This window comes from Cebus imitator, unplaced genomic scaffold, assembly GCF_001604975.1.
Source record: "Cebus imitator isolate Cc_AM_T3 unplaced genomic scaffold, Cebus_imitator-1.0 Scaffold18, whole genome shotgun sequence".
NCBI lineage: Eukaryota > Metazoa > Chordata > Mammalia > Primates > Cebidae > Cebus > Cebus imitator.
Genome location: NW_016107333.1, coordinates 753,182 through 769,325, shown reverse-complemented (window position 1 = coordinate 769,325; position 16,144 = coordinate 753,182). Strand labels below are relative to the sequence as shown.

General features: G+C 44.7%; 1 protein-coding gene across 5 annotated transcripts in view; it reads right to left on the bottom strand.

Annotated features, from left to right (window-relative positions):
* Positions 1-5,895: 5,895 nt before the first annotated feature.
* Positions 5,896-16,144, bottom strand: part of ZHX3 (zinc fingers and homeoboxes 3) — a 123,513-nt gene continuing 113,264 nt past the window's right edge. For all 5 annotated transcript variants that reach the window (XM_037732556.1, XM_017511910.2, XM_037732557.1 and 2 more), the window contains one exon: positions 5,896-8,878. In XM_037732556.1, the coding sequence (XP_037588484.1) occupies positions 8,868-8,878 (11 nt within the window). In that variant the 3' untranslated portion in view covers positions 5,896-8,867. The remainder of the gene's footprint in view (positions 8,879-16,144) is intronic.

The window sequence follows — 16,144 nt, the reverse complement described above, 5'->3', positions numbered from 1 at the left end:
TGACTGACTTCTAGAGCCTCACAGTCCCAGCTCATAGAGAGGAGGGTGACTTTTTCCCATACAATACAAGGTGGTGGATGGGAATTCACCAGGGCCTTCATGAACCATGTGGTTTTTATGGCCTGGAGAGAAAGCTTTCCTATCAGAAGGAAGAAGACTGTGTAGGCCCTTCTGTTAGGGCTCATCTAATTGGTTACAACATCCTTGGCCTGCTGGTGTTAACCCTTTTAATTTTCATCAATACATACCTCCATTTGCTGAATAAGTTTCTGGAACACAACCTGGGGTAGGGACAGCTCTGCCTTTCTTAAGGCAGCTTTGTAGACCTGAGGCTCACGTATCTTGGGCTCTATAAGACGATGCCTTTGCCTCTCACTGGAGATGCTTTGATTGTTCTTCCTAGTGGAAAATGCCAACTCTCAAGCAAATTTAAAGATCATTTTCACTTCAGGATTTCTCCAGACAGACCTGACAAATGTCAGTTGACCCAGAAGGACCAAGCAGGGTTGGGGAGTTTTGGTGGGGGGATTACTTGGGGTTGAATGCTTTGACATCAGGAGTTGTTTGCCTCTCCCCATGCCTGTAGGCCATGTCCCTACAGTGTGCCAGCTTGGGTAGCACTGCCTTCCACCTGCTGGGTTATGACACGTGGAGTCTCAACCCTAACAGCACATTAACACCACCTGGGGAGCTTCTGAAAAATACTGGTAACTGGGGCCTTAGCATAGGTATTAGTCAAAACCTCAAGGCGACTTAATGAGTAACAAGGGTTGAAAAGCTGATTTTGTTAGAGCAAACCAAGAGAGCAGGCAGGGCCGGGAGAGGGAAGTCAGTGGTACCAGAAGGCAGATGGGCTCCCTAGCAGGCTCCTTGCTCTCCTGTTATCACCAGTAGAACCTTCTGGCTGACAGACCAGGGACAAGCAGACTGGGTCCAAAGTGACAGACCTTCATTTTGAACAGCTTTGACACAGACATGTACACATAGAGCAAAGCTTACAAGGTCGGGGCGTTCTGCCCCCTGCCACAGGACTAAAGGCTGCCCTGTGGGACAATGGCAGGAGCAAGTTTCTGACCTCAGTTGAGTATGTATGGCCATGAGCAGAAAAGGCAGGGGTCTCCTAACCAAGCACATCTTGAACATCACCTGGGAGCTGGGCCTGGGCCTAGAAACTCACTTGTCTATCAACTTGAGCCCATCACTCATCATATCAGTTCTGTTGAGAGCAGGTAGAAAGCAAGTAGGCTTAAGTTATCCCACCAGACTAACTTGGTGAATGAAAAGGATTCACGCATTCTTTACATTTTAATTAAATGGATCAAGCACAGTCTCAGCCGAAGACTCCTGTTTTCCCTGGGTCCTTTAGTAACTCCCAGGGCACTCGTGCCTAGGGGTTAATCTAGGCATTCTGTTCCCTGCCTGGAGGCCACTCAGCTGCACCCAGTAACCCCACAGCAACCCCGTGGCTGGCCACTCCAGCGAACTCCAAGTGAGCCATTGTCCCAAGTGAGCCATTGCCCGAGTCTGCCCACTATGGCATTCAGCTGATTGACTGGCTTTGCCAGTTGCATGCCACTTTGGTCTAGCTTCCAAGGACCTGGTTTTTGGGATTCAACACACACAGCTGCTTCCCCAAGACATAAGCTGGCCTCTGGAAGGGCCAGGAATAGGTCCTTACTCTGGTGTCCAGAATCACTGCCTGGCTCCACTGTAGGTGATTTAATTTCAAAGGTCCCTTTTTTTCCTTCTGCCACAGGCCTTCGGGCCACCCTGACAAAATTCAATTGCTTTGGGTCTTAGAAGCTGGGGCTTTAGTCCTGTTTCTCCAGAAGGCCCCTGGGTCCTTATGCATATTCACTAACCCCCACCAGCAAATGACAGGCTCTGCTTTTCAGCACTGTAAACTTGCCAGTGTCCTCTCACCAGATGATAGCAGGTTGGCTGTTTGCCTTTGTCTATTTAACATAATTTCTAAAATATTACAGTTCTTTTATGTAGAAGCCAGTGTAGTGAACTCAGCAATGCAGGAGACAGTGAACTGGACCTTCTCTAGTGAGCTGAGGGAAACTGCCATACTTGTCCACTGGAGTTTAAGATCCACAGAAGTGGACAAGAAGTGGAAATGTTTTTGGCCTTTTTTCCTGACTTCCCCACAAAATAAGTCAGCAGATGTGAAATATATTTATATTTTTATTTAGGAACAATCAAAAGGTTTGAAGTACCATTGAGGCCCACTTCAAATTGTACAAGCATTTGTCCCTGTTCCCCTCCCTTATCCAAATCCACAGATACAAAATCTAGGAAATGTGCAATTTGCATGTTAGAAATAGCAGCATCCCCACAGGGGACCTCACGAGGCCTGGAGATTCAGCCCCAAGAGGGCAGCCCCACTCCTGCCTCAGCACGACCACAGTCCAAACCAAAGTTGACTTCCATTTTTGTTGTTAAAACATTTACCCAGGGTAAGGAATTCCCATTCTACCCAAGGCTTAAGTGATAGAGTATGCCATTTCTCAGTTCGGTCTCACACCTGGCCATGGCAGGAGATGGGGCCCTCTTGCAGAATTTGGCTAAAGTTTCATTGTGCCTCAGGACAAACAAAAACAGGACAGTTGCCTCTTACTTATTTAGCACCAAGATGATCACCTCTTCAGCCATCTCCACTGAGAGCAGACTGCTCAACAGTCGCTCAACAGTTACTCCCCAGTCTGAACTGCCCCGCAGTCTGGCCACAGGGAACAAGGCTTTGTGCTGAAGACCAGAATGCAAATGGGTGCTAGAATACCAGGAATCAAGACCTTGTCAGGAGGCATCTACAGGCCTTTGGCAACCTCCCTGACTTCCACAAAGGCTGCACTCAATAAAATCTCAATGAACAATGGCCAGCAGGGAAGAGAGGGAGGTGGGCGTGTTTTCTGTTTAATAACAATTATGGCACAATCTGACCCTCCTGACACTGTTGAACAAAGCAACTGCTCAGAAACTCGGCAGGAACTCTCTACACGGGTGACTGCTTCTCCCCTGGCCCCGACCCAGTCTAACAGGAAACAACCCAATTGTCGTGCTGGGTCCCTGCTGAGGAGTGGGTGCCGGCGTTCCCCACTCCTGCTGACAATCTCATGTGGGGCTCTGGCCCTGTTTCAAGCAGACTGCAAGAATGAGATAGCACTGTATGGGCAGGAATCAGGGATAGTGACAAATCTCCCTAAACACAAATTATAGGATTCATAGGTCCCATGTAGTAGATTCTCCTTTTAACAGTATTTCTACTCAGGTTTGACTCTTGGGACAGACCAAGCAGTTGTAGCTCTCTATATTTAGTGACTGAACAGCCTGACAGTTCACCTTTAACTCCAGTCACATTAGTTTTGAATCATCCATTTATGGAAAGGGAACAAAAGCTAAAAAGCATTAACCAAGAAAGACTACATTAACACATACAGGTGCTCCTCTGACACATGAGATTGTCAGCATGCACACACACACTTCAAGCTGGTCTCCTGAAGGAAGAGGCACTAATGGCAGGTAAATGCTCAGGCTCCTTTCAGTACCACGGCGCTCACAGCCTATCCAAGCAGACAGCAGGAAGGTGCCTAGAGTCCCCACCAGAGTGGCTGCCTTTCTCCCTTCTCCCTTGGCCCAGCTCCTGCCAGAGGAGCCACAAAAGCCAGGTTCTGAGGGCTGTAGAAGCTTGGCACCAGCAACAAGCAGCTGGTAACCATACATTCTCTATCATCCTCAAAGTCCTGCAAACCCAAAGATAGGACTTTCAAAAACTGAGGAAGGGGGTGCTTGCCTCTATCCTTGTCCATATGGTAACCAGAGTCTGCCTAGTCTCATTCCCAGCCTCTGGGTTCCCTCCTATACTCTAGACTTCAGGGCAGTTAGAATCCTGCTGGGATCTAGGGCTAAATAGAAGATTCTCTGTCATATTTCCAGTCTGATGAAGAACTGGGCCCCCATTCAAAGAGGTCAGATTTGTGGGCAGGCAAGAGCTCAGGAAAAAAGAACCAAAAAGGAGGGTCTCAACCCCTCTCTAAGGCCAGATGCTCTATGTATTCCCATTAACTTCACAACCAAGTGCAGATGCTTGGTGAATTCAGAGACAACTTGGGTTAGGCCTGCCCCACCTCTCCTGGTGTGACCTGGCACTGGTAACACACAGATTGCAGCAGAAACCTGTTGGTTCCATTAGCACTCAGAGCAAACCAGCACCCCGGTTGCCACTTTTCATCCAGCCATTCTTTCAAAATCAAAACTGGTTGCTTCACCAGCCCTGGTGTGGCATGGCCCAGCCATGTCCCTGCCCCATTTAAATGGACCAGAGAAAACTACATGGTGGGTACATTAGGTTGAAGCCTTATGTGGGGAAGGGACTTGAGCACAGGAGAAAGGCTTGAGCTCCACAACTCCCTGCCTGCTCAGGCACTGGAGCTTTTCTGAGATAAAATGCTCCCCCGGCCACATAGGGATGCTCCCGCCACTCCACGGTCTGGGCAGGCTGGCTGAGAGAGGTCTGTGCTCTCAGAGACAAGGAGAGAAGGAAACTGGGTCAAGAGACCCTGAAGAGGAGGGTCCATGTCTGCCCTGGAAGAGTTGACTACGTAGACCTTCATGTGTCTAGAAGATTTTTCTTCTCCAGCATGTAACTATCTTGAAAATGGATGTGATCTGTGAAAATTTAAACTTAATACAAAAGCACATCTTCTGCAAATGGTGAGTCAAACTGATGAAATCTCCCAGGTAAACTCTGAACAGGAAAAAGAGACATGACTTTAGGAAAATCCTAAACTAGGTTTGGTTTTAAAATTTTCTTCTTGGCCAGGAAAGGTGGCTCATGCCTATAATCCCAGCACTTTGAGAGGCCAAGGTGGGCAGATCACGAGGTCATGAGATTGAGACCATCCTGGACAACGTGGTGAAATCCCGAATCTACTAAAAAATACAATAATTAGTTGGGTGTGGTGGCATGCGCCTGTAGTCCCAGCTACTCGGGAGGCTGAGGCAGGAGAATCGCTTGAACCCGGAAGGTGGAGGTTGAAGTGAGCAGAGATCTTGCCATTGCACTCCAGCCTGGCAACACAGTGACTGTCTCAAAAGAAAAAAAATAATAATTTCTTGTCTGGCTCGCCTCTCCTGCAAGTTGCCTTTATCCACTTGGGCTGTGATATCAGAACTGAAAAAGCTGCACCAATCTGAGGATGTTGGTCCAAGAAGAGACAAGGAAAAAGAGGCCACAAGGCCCAAGCAGGGAGCATCCACACAGAGCTGAAGGAGGGAGTATGCATATAGTATCCAACCAGAAAGGCCAGTGTCCTTCCTCCATAAAAGGCAGCCAGGAGGGTGAAGGAGAGAACACAGGACCTGCAACTAGGTCACTCACTAAGATAAAACCCACAAGTGCCACATCTCAGGCTAGAGAATACAAAACTTCCTGGTGGGACAGCCTCCCATGGCCAGCTGGAGATGAGATCACTAGTACATGTGGGAGCCCATAAGGCACTATCCCATGGTCTATCCAATTTCCTCCTTGTGCTACTAGAGAGTGGGGCGCAGAGTCCTTGTGTCAAGGTGCTTTGGTCCACCAGAATAGCCACCTGTCACTCAGCCAAGAGAAAGGAGCTTTAAGTTGTACAATCACTACCAAATCGCAAAGCCCTGGCAAGCCATCTAACTAGAGCATTCTTTTTCAGGAAACCAAGATTTTCAAAAATGGCACTCCTCCCTCCCAAAATAAAAAAGCTCCTTTACAGTCAAAAACAAAAACAAGTAATCAAAATATACAAAGCACATGTATCAAATTTAAATTTCCTTTATCAGAATGATCTGGCTTCACCTATGAGAACTGGATCTACATGTAAAAAACAAACATGTACAAGACATCAGCAACAAAAAAACACTAAAAGATGATTTTACTATCTCTGACAAATCCAACTGCATACAGAGAAAAGAGATAAGTAGCCACTTTTTATAGGCTTTTCTTCTGAAGAGGCTAACACCATCCACCTCTCAACTCTGCAGCCCACAAATACCTTCTACTGATGGCAACAACACAACTTATCCCTTCAGCAGTATGCAAAACCACAGTGAGCTGTCTTGTGACAGGGCTACATACCTGGCTGCCACCCCACATCCCCCACTGCCACTGGGCTAGTGTGGGTGTGCCTCTGTGAACGACTGGCTGCATTCAGGGTTTTGCCCGCAAACCCTTGAGTACCTCCTGCAATGTCCCTTTAAGCACCTGCCTGACGACTGCCTCCCTCATCATCACTTTTGATCATCTTTCAAGGATAAGGTCTAGACCATACTCACTCATTCGCATCCAAGAGGAGGGGAAGAAGGGTCTGTCCAGCCTGCTGGGCTCCTTACATGGGCATTCTTGCCTTTTGTGGTGTAGCCCTGGCTGTTAGGCAGGGCCAACATCTGTAAGAAAAACATGCCAGGGCAGGCAGCACTGTACTTTTCCTCCTGAAAGATGAGCTGGTGCCCATGGCTGGGACACTCTCTGTCCTGCGTGAACTTGTCCATCAACTGCGTTTTGCTGTTTGGGTTGTAAATTAAATGTGAATACAAATAACCAATAAAATCCTTTCCACAGACCAACTCCTCAGCCAGTGCATGCAGGGCTCTGGAGGTGATGCCAGCAGGATTTGGAGGTGAGGCACTGGGTGGTTTCTCAGACACCTGGAGATGGCTTCCACCCCAGCCACCTAGTGCACTGGCATCCCTCCATCACAGGCTAATTCCCCAACATCTGTGTGCCACCAAGTTTCTCAAATGCACACGCCAGATGTACGTTTTATGAGAACAAATGATTATACTGTGTGTGTGTGTGTGTGTGTGTGTGTGTGTGTGTGTGTGTATAAATTAATCTGCATGTACATAAACACTACAAGGAGAAATTCCAAGTGTCTGTTCTCTGGAGGAAAGCAATCACTCCCCATTCCTGGCAATTCCTCAAAGGTTTTTGAGACAAAAAATCTTCACTCCCCAAATGGTAAGAATACAAAAATAGGCTGCAAAACTTGCTAAGTACTTACAGTCCCTGTTTGAAAGAAATAAGATGTGGTCCCTATTGGGACAGGGAGGGCAGAAGATGACACTTTAGAAGAACATGATTTTGGTTTCCAAAGAAGCCCTCTCCTGGAAGGCAGGAGGGGCTACCACCATGCTTGTCTTTGGAGCCACATGAGAATGCTGCCCTGCCAGGTCTAATTCCTTGGGGTGAGGGAGAAGGACGGTTCCTAAACCACCACCAGTGCTTCTTGCCCAAAGCCCCTGCCCTCTCTCTGGGGTCTTCTAGCACTGTCACCCAGCCAGCCCAGGAGGTGTCTGTGCCAACAAGGCCTGGCACCTGTGGCTTGGCACTCTTGGAAGCAGGTGGTTTCTCAGAGGTGAGCGGAGCTATAGGTGGACAGGTCTTTAGTTCACCCCTCTTTACCAGCCAGTCTCAGAGCAGCCGGTCTTGGGGAAATTGGGGATTTACCATTTAGTACAGCTCTGTAAGCATGTTTTCTAATTTTCAAAGGCACCCTTTCCTGTAATTTTCTCAATTCAAAAAAGGACATGAGGGTTAGGCTAAAGTAGAGTTTTTGTTTCCAAGTTTGGGGATACAAATATAGAATTTTGAAAGCATCCTCACAAGGACCAGTGATGCCCAGCACCCTCGGGCATGCATCCAGCACACCAGCCAGGCCCTGGGGTGGGAGCCAGGGGCACTCTGGGTGTCCTGCCAGGGACCCCTGCATGCAAGTGTTTGTGCTAAAGACCACCCTACCTCTGACAATTCCAAGAAGTGAACAAATCCCTTCAGCCTTCACTTTTACTAATGGGCCAGTGTGTTCTTCCTTCCCAAACATAGGAGGCTCTGAAATGAATGCGGAGAAAGGGCTCTGAAAACCGCAGTAGTCAAAGCTACAGGCGGTGGCTATAGACTTCCACTTACATCCCCACCTCATTTCTTTTTTCCATCTTCCTCTCACTCCAAACATGTCTAGATTTAAAAAAAAAAAAAAATTGCAGGCACATAGGTCAGCATATTAGGCTTAACAACACATGTTTCCTCAGTTGATCTGGTAACTGATAAGTTAGGGTCCATGATTCAAACTCCCGTGAAAAAGCAGAATTACGGTAACAACTAAAGAAAGTGGTAAAGCATTCAACATTAATCACATTGCCAGTCCATTTTTTGAACAGAGGGTTACAGCAAGTTCTGCACTGAGTAGCCCACAAGGCAAACCAAGCCTGGCATGAAATGTTAGCTGGTCACCATTTAATGCAGCAGAGATCCCTTCAAAGGTATTGCTTCCTTGAGGAACACAAAGGTGGCACCAAGGGGTTCCAGACGTAGCTTTGAGTGTGCCTGTAACTTCCCTGCCTGACTGTGGAAGGTGAGGGGCACCTGCGACCCAGCGATCCCCAGAGAACAGACACAGGTCATTTTGAGAGATGATGTAAAGGACAATGCACTGCTTGGCTAACCAAAGCTTCTATGTAATGACAGTGTTGATAATCTGATATTTTATTCAACATATATAGGCGGATGTATACGTTAAAAACTTGATTCTGTGTCTATGAATATGAATATGAAATCTGAACTATTTTATCCATTGGAAGGTAAAGGAAAGGTCCTACATTGTGGGAGGAAGAACTGATGAGAACCCTGTCTTTCTTGCTGCTTGCTTGGTGGTGAGCAGGCCAAGGATAGCGGCAGGCTCTGGACTGTCTGCGAGGACTCCGGAAGCTTTCTCAGGTGCCCAGCAGCCGGGCATGGGAACGGCATGTGGCAGCAGAGAGTTGGGTTTGGCTCTTCCACGTGGCAGGTGGTATCCCAGACTGGCCAGTCCTTCACATTAATCAGATCAAATTCAGTCTGTTTCTGAGAAGAAAACACATGCCTGTCACTCCACAGCAGCTGCCACCTGTGGTAGCCCCCAGGGCAGCGTGGTCCTTGCTATACCAGGGTGGTGTCACTGGCTTTGAGGATCTCTTAATTCCATGAGCAATGCCCTTCTGCCAGCCACTACCCCACCCTCCAGCCTGAGGGAATGTGGGTTAAGGACAGGATGCTGGCTCAACCTGGCAAGGCTATCAGACTCTCTGAGGGAACTTGCCAGGCCCCAGGCCTAGCAGCTGGAGCAGCAGTTTGGCCTCTCCAGGCCCACTAAATCCCCCTAGCTCCCCAGGCTTCCGCTACCACCATCTCTGGCGTCCTGTCCTAAAATGCTTCATCCTGCCCTCTCCCTCCAGGCTCTCCAGAACATACTGTTCCAATATAATAGCAGCTAGGTCTAGTTCTGATATGTATTCTACTGATGTCTTCACTTCACTTCACTTGCAACTTGCAACCCTAAAGTCAAAGTCAAAGCAAGGCTGATATCAGAGAGGTCCATCATCTGTGATTACAGAGATATGGCCCTTAGTCACAGCTGGCTGAGAAAGCCATGAGAAACCAGGTACAGATAAACAGACCAGCCCTTCCTGTACCCAGAGTTACCTGTCTCAGATACAAGAGGACAATGTCAATGGCATGGCCACCCCCTGCCACTCCTGCTCTGTCCCACAAAGGATAGCAATACATCACTTTGTGTTGGATTTGGTAGCTGAGGGGAGCCAATGCTTGTGATCACACCACTCATCACATTTTCATGTTGACTTAAAAAAAAAAAAACCATGGTAAAATATAAATAACATAAAATTTACCATTACAACAATTTTAAGTGTACAATTCAGTGGCATTAAGTATATTTACAATGTTATGAAACCATCATTCTATTTCCAGAAATTTTTCATCATCCTAAACAGAAATTATATATCCATTAAAATATAACTCCCCATGTCCTCCTCCCCATAGCCCCTGTAACCTTTATTCTACCTTCTATGTCTATGAATTTACCTATTCTAGATACCTCACATAAGTTGAATGGTACAATATTTGTCTTTTTGTGTCTGACTTATTTCATTCAGCAAAAATGTTTTCAAGGTCCATCCATGTTGTAGGATGTATCAGAATTTTATTCCTTTTTTTAGCTGAAGAATATCCTACTGTATGTCTACACACCACATTTTGTTTATTCATCTGTTGATAAGTACTTGGGTAGTTTCCACCTTTTGGCTACTGTGAATAATGCCACTAGGAACACTGGTATACAGGTACAGGTGAGTCCGTTTTCAGTCCTTGGGGTGTATACCTAGGAGTGAAACTGCTGGATCATATGGTAATTCTATATTCAATTTCTGGAAGAACCACCTAATTGTCTCCCAAAGTGGCTGTACCATTTTATGTTCCCACTAACAATGCACAAGGGACCCAGTTTCTCTACATCCTCCCAACACACTATTTTCTCTGGGTGTGTGTTTGTAACAGCCATCGTAAGTGTGAAGTGGTATCTCACTGTGGTTTTGATTTGCATTTCCTTAATGCCTTATGTTCATCATCTTTTCATGTACTTATTGGCCATTTGTATATTTTCCTATGAGAAATGTCTGTTTAAATCATTTGCCCATTTTTGGATTGGTTTTGTTGTTAAGTTTTAGGAGTTCTATACATATTCTGAATATAAATCTCTTATCAGATGTATGATTTTCAGTTATTTTCTCCCATTCTGTGGGTTCTTTTCATTCTTTTAACAGTGTTCTTTGAAGCACAAAATATTTAGATTTTGATGTAATCCAAATTATCTATTTTTTTCTTTTGTTGCCTATACTTTGGGTATATAAGAAATCATTGCCTGGCCAGATGGGTGGCTTGTACCTGTTACCTCATCACTTTGGGAGGCTGGGAGGAATGCTTGAAGTCAGGAGCTCAAGACCAGCCTGGGCAACAGCAAGATCCTGTCTACACACACATACACACACAAATAAAATTAGCCAAGTGTGCACACTTGTAATCCTAGCTACTCAGGAGGCTGAGGTAGGATGGTTGCTTGAGCCCAAGATTTTGAAGCTAATTTTCCCAGCACCACTTGTTGTAGAGGGTGTCTTTTCCTCAATGTATGTTCTTGGTACCTTTGTTGAAAATCAGTTGGCTGTAAATATGTGGCTTTATTTCTGAGTTCTATATTTTTTTCCTTTGGTCTGTGGGTCTATTTTTATACCAATATCATGCTGTTTTGGTTAGTATAGCCTTGTAATATATTTTGAAGTCAGGTAATGTGACGTCTACAACTTTGTTCTTTTTGCTCAAGATTGCTTTGACTATTTTAGCTTTTTTTTGGTCTGTACAAATTTTAGGGTTTTTCTATTTCTGTGAAAAAACTACATTGGTATTTTGACAGCAATTGCATTCAATCTGTAGACTGCTTTGGGCAGTATGATCATTTTAATGATATTAGTTTTTCCAATCCATAAGCATGGGATGTCTTTCCATTTATGTCCTCTTCAATTTCTTTCATCAGTGTTTTATAGTTTTTCTTCCAGAGATCTCTCACCTCCTTGATTAAATTTATTCCTAAGTATCTTTTTTTTGGTAGCTAATGTAAATCAGATTACCTTCTTGATTTCTTTTTCAGCTACTTTATTATTGGTGTATAGAAACTACTGATTTTTGCATGTTAACTTTATATCCTGCAACTGTCCTGAATTTGCTTATCAGCCTTAAGAGTTTTTTGGCGGAGTCTTTTTGGTTTTTCTAACTATCAGATCATGTCATCTGCAAAAAGGCACAATTTGACTTTCTCTTTTTCAATTTGGATGCCTTTTATTGCTTTCTCTTGGCTGATTTCTCTGGCTAGAACTTCCAGTATTATGTTGAATAGGGGTGGTGAAAGTGGGCATCCTTGTCATGTTCCGGTTCCCAGAGGAAAGACTTTCAGCTTTTCCCCATTCAATATGATGTTAGCTGTGGGATTATCATTTATGGTCTTCCCTATCTTGTTCTTTCTATGCAGTTTTCTGCGTGTTTTTATCATGAAGTCATGTTGAATTTTATCAAGTGCTTTCTCTGTTTATTGAGATGACCATATGATTTTTGCTCTTCATTCTGTTGATGTGATGCATTGTGTTAATTGAATGGTGTATGCTAAATCATCCTTGCATTTCTGGTACAAATGTTACATGATGATAATAATAATTTTTATTTATTTTTTTTTTGAGATGGAGTTTCCACTCTTGTAACCTAGGCTGGAGTACAGGGGTGTGATCTCGGCTCACTGCAACCTCTGCCTCCTGGGTTCAAGCAATTCTCCTGCCTCGGCCTCCCAAGTAGCTGGCATTGCAGGTGCATGCCACCATGCCTGGTTAATTTTGTATTTTTAGAAATGGGGTTTCACCATGTTGGCTAGGCTGGTCTCGCACTCCTGAACTCAGGTGATCTGCCCACCTTGGCCTACCAAAGTGCTGGAATTACAGGCATGAGCTACCATGCCCAGCCAAGGATTATTGATATGTGAAGTTTTGTTATTGTTATGTTGTTGTTTTCTGGTTGATGTATTTTTTGTTTCCTTTTCTTTCACTTGGTATTGTAGTTTAGTGGTTTTCTGTAGTGCATTTGAGTCTTTTCTCTTCCTCATCTCTGTGTTTTGCCAGTGAGTTTTATACTTTCGTGTGTTTTCATAGTGGTAAATGTCATACTTTCACTTCCATGTTTAGGACTCGTCAGCATTTCTTGTAGGGGCAGTATAGTGGTGAAAAATTTTCTCACCTTTTGCTTGTCTTGGAAATACTTTATTTCTCCTTTGTTTATGAAGGATAATTTTACTAGACATAGTATTCTTGGCTTTTTTTTCCCTTCAGCCCTGTGGATATATCATCTTATTTTCTTCTGATCTGTAATGTTTCTGCTAAAATTCACTGTTAGTCTAATGGGGCTTCTTTTTTTTCTGAGACAGTCTTACTATGTCACCAGGCTGGAGTGTAGTGGCGCAATCTCGGCTCACTGCAACCTCCGCCTTCCAGGTTCAAGTAATTCTCCTGCTTCAGCCTCCCAAGTAGATGGGACTACAGGTGTCTGCCACCATGCCTGGCTAATTTTTTTTGTATTTTGAGTAGAGATGGAGTTTCATTATGTTGGCCAGGCTGGTCTTGAGCTCCTGACCTTGTGATCCACCCAGCCTCAGCCTCCCAAAGTGCTGGGACTATAGGTGTGAGCCACCATGCCCGGCTATGGGGCCTCCTTTATAGTTGCTTAGACATATTTATCTTGCTGTCCTTAGAATTCTCTGACTTTAGACAGTTTGACTATAATGCATCATGGAGAAGACCTTTTAGCATTGTATCTGTTTGGGGGTATCAGGGCCTCCTATATCTAGATGTCTAAATCTCTTGCGAGATTTGAGAAGCTTTCATCTATTAATATTATTCATTTAATAAGTTTTCTCACTCTTTCATTTTCTTTTTTTTACCCTCTGGGATCCCAATAATGCAGATATATAGCTGCTTTATTGTGTCCCATATGTCACAAGGGCTTTGCTCATTTTTCTTTATTCTTTTTCAGGTAAAAAGACCTGTGTTCCAGATCTAAGATTTTTTTTCTGCTTGATCTAATGTATTGTCGAAGCTTTCAATTGTGTCCTGTGTACTTTGTTTCATGAAGTCTTCTGTTCAAGAACTTTTTTTTAATACATATATCTCTTTGATAAAATTATCATTCATTTCCTGAATTGTTTTCCTTATTTTTCACATTCTCTTACATCTCACTGAGCTTCCTTATACTCAATAATTCGAATTCTTTTTCTGGGATTTTGTGAGTTTTTTTATTGGAATCTATTGTTAGAACTTTATTGTGTTCTTTTGAAGGTGTCATATTTCCTTGCTTTTTCACACTTCTGTGTCCTTATGTTAATATCTGCACATCTGGTGTAACAGTTGCTTCTTTCAATTTTTTGCATTTGCATTTGTAGGGAAGAACTTTCTCCTAGATGTTTCTATGGTGTCGGCTGGGTAGGACACTTTGGCTTTGATTCTTGGTATGTGCAGTAGTATGGTCTCCGTATGATTTCTTTAGCTATAAATAGCATAGGTGGTATCTGTGATTTCCTTAGTGGCTCAGTACTTATTAGTAAAAACTATGGTAAAATTTTTCTAAGTAATGGAATGCCAGGTGGGCCATTCTCCAGGCACCAGTGGTAGCAGCAGTGAGCTAAGCATGCCTGCCTTTGGACCCCACAGTAGCAAACAATGGCACCAGTGTTAGTGGGTCAAAGCAGGCTGATTCCTGGACTTTCAGGTGGCTTACTCAGATGTTAGTAGTGGCAGCAGTTGCCAGGCATATGGGCAGGTGGCATGGCATGGGAGATCACAGTGACAGTGTTGAAATAACCCTCCGGGTCCCAAGTGATATGTCCTGTGTTGGCAGTGGTTCAACAGGCTGGGTGGGCCATTCTCCAAACCCACAAGTGGTTCATACAGCTAGTAGTGGCCAGGTGGGTAGGCCCCAATCTCAGGCACCCAAGAGGAATATTCAGGTGCCAATGGTGGTGGACTAAGTTGGGCAATCCCCTAGCCCCTAGACTGTGTGCTCTGTCCAGGGAGATGGTAGTATGAAGTCAAGCTGGGCAGTCTTGTCCTCAGGCTCCCTATGATGTGTGCAGGTGCCAACCAAGGTGGGCAGGCACAGGCAATCCCTAGGCCACCTGCAGAATGCTTGGATAAGGAGTGGCAGTGCTATACTACCGCCTTCCACTGGGGAGTACAGGGTTGCTGGCCAGTGGGGAATGCATGTGCCACTCACACCTCAGCTCCAGTAGCACTGGAGTACCTTGCTTTGGTAGCTGGCACCATGGTTGTACCTCAGCCACAACATCAGAAGCACATGCCTTGCAGTGCTTCAGCCCCAGCTGCAGTAACTCACAGTCACTTGTGCCTCAGCTCAGGGGAAAACAGTCTGCGGTTTTCTTACACCTCAGCCACGGACTCCAGGACAGTGTACAGTCTTTTGGGGGCTGGGCTGTAAATGGCAACTTGCTGTAACTGTTTAGTTCTCAGGAAGTGTGGGGGACCCAGTGCAAGCTCCCTTCTGGAGCAGTGCCACTGAACAATCTCCTGGCACCTCCTATGTTAGTCTCAGGGCCTGCAAGGGCTGAGGAACTCTCCCATAGCTTGAACTGCAGAATCCTTTCATGGTGGAAATATGGACCACTGAGAGTCTCTCTTACCTTTTCCCCACATTGGGAGGTCTCTCTCATTTCCCGGCCAATCCTGGCTGAACAAGCTGCCTTGCTTCTTTTTACTTCCTTACTTTAGATGTTTCCTGTCACTTTTCTGTGAATTCCAATGTACTGTCTTGGATAATTTATTCAAAGTGTGATTATCTACTCTCTATTTTTGTTCTTAATGAAAGAGGTGAGTACAAAATGCCTCTAGTCAGTCATTTTGGTTGGGTCTTCCTGGATTTTCCTATTTCTGTAAAAATGCCACTATGGTTTTGATAGGTTTTACATTGACTCTGTAGTTTGCTTTGGGTCGTATCTGCATCTTAATAATATCAATCCATGAACATAGGATATCTTTCTATCTATTTAGGTCATCTTTAATGTTTTTCAGCAACATTTTGTAGTTTTCAAGATACATTTCTTTTGCCTTCTTGGTTAAATTTATTCCTAAGCATTTTTTTTCTCTTTCTTTTTTTATTTTTTGAGACACAGTCTCACTCTGTTGCCCAGGATGGAGTGCAGTGGCATGATCTCCACTCACTGCAACCTCCACCTCCCAGATTCAAGCAATTCTTCTGTCCCAACCTCCCGAGTAGCTGGGACTACAGTCACACACCACCATGCCCAGCTAATTTTTGTACTTTTAGTAAAAACGGGGTTTCACCATATTGGCCAGGCTGGTCTCAAACTCCTGTCCTTGTGATCCACCTGCCTCAGCCTCCTAACGTGCTGGGATTACAGGCGTGAGCGACTGCCACCCACCCACATTTTTTTCTTTTTGATGCCATTGTAAATGATACCATTAATTTTTTTTTCAGATTGTTCACTGCAAGTGTATAAAAATACAACCCATTTTTTTAAACAGATGGAGTCTCACCATGTTGCCCAGGCTGGCCTCCTTGAACTCCTGCCTCAGCCTCCCAAGTTGCTGGGACTACAGTCATGTCACTGTGCCCCGCTAAATACAACTGATTTTTGTGTGTTGATTTTATATCCTGCAGCTTTGCCAAGTTCATTTATTAGCTCTTAACTATTTTTTTTTTTTTGTGGATTCA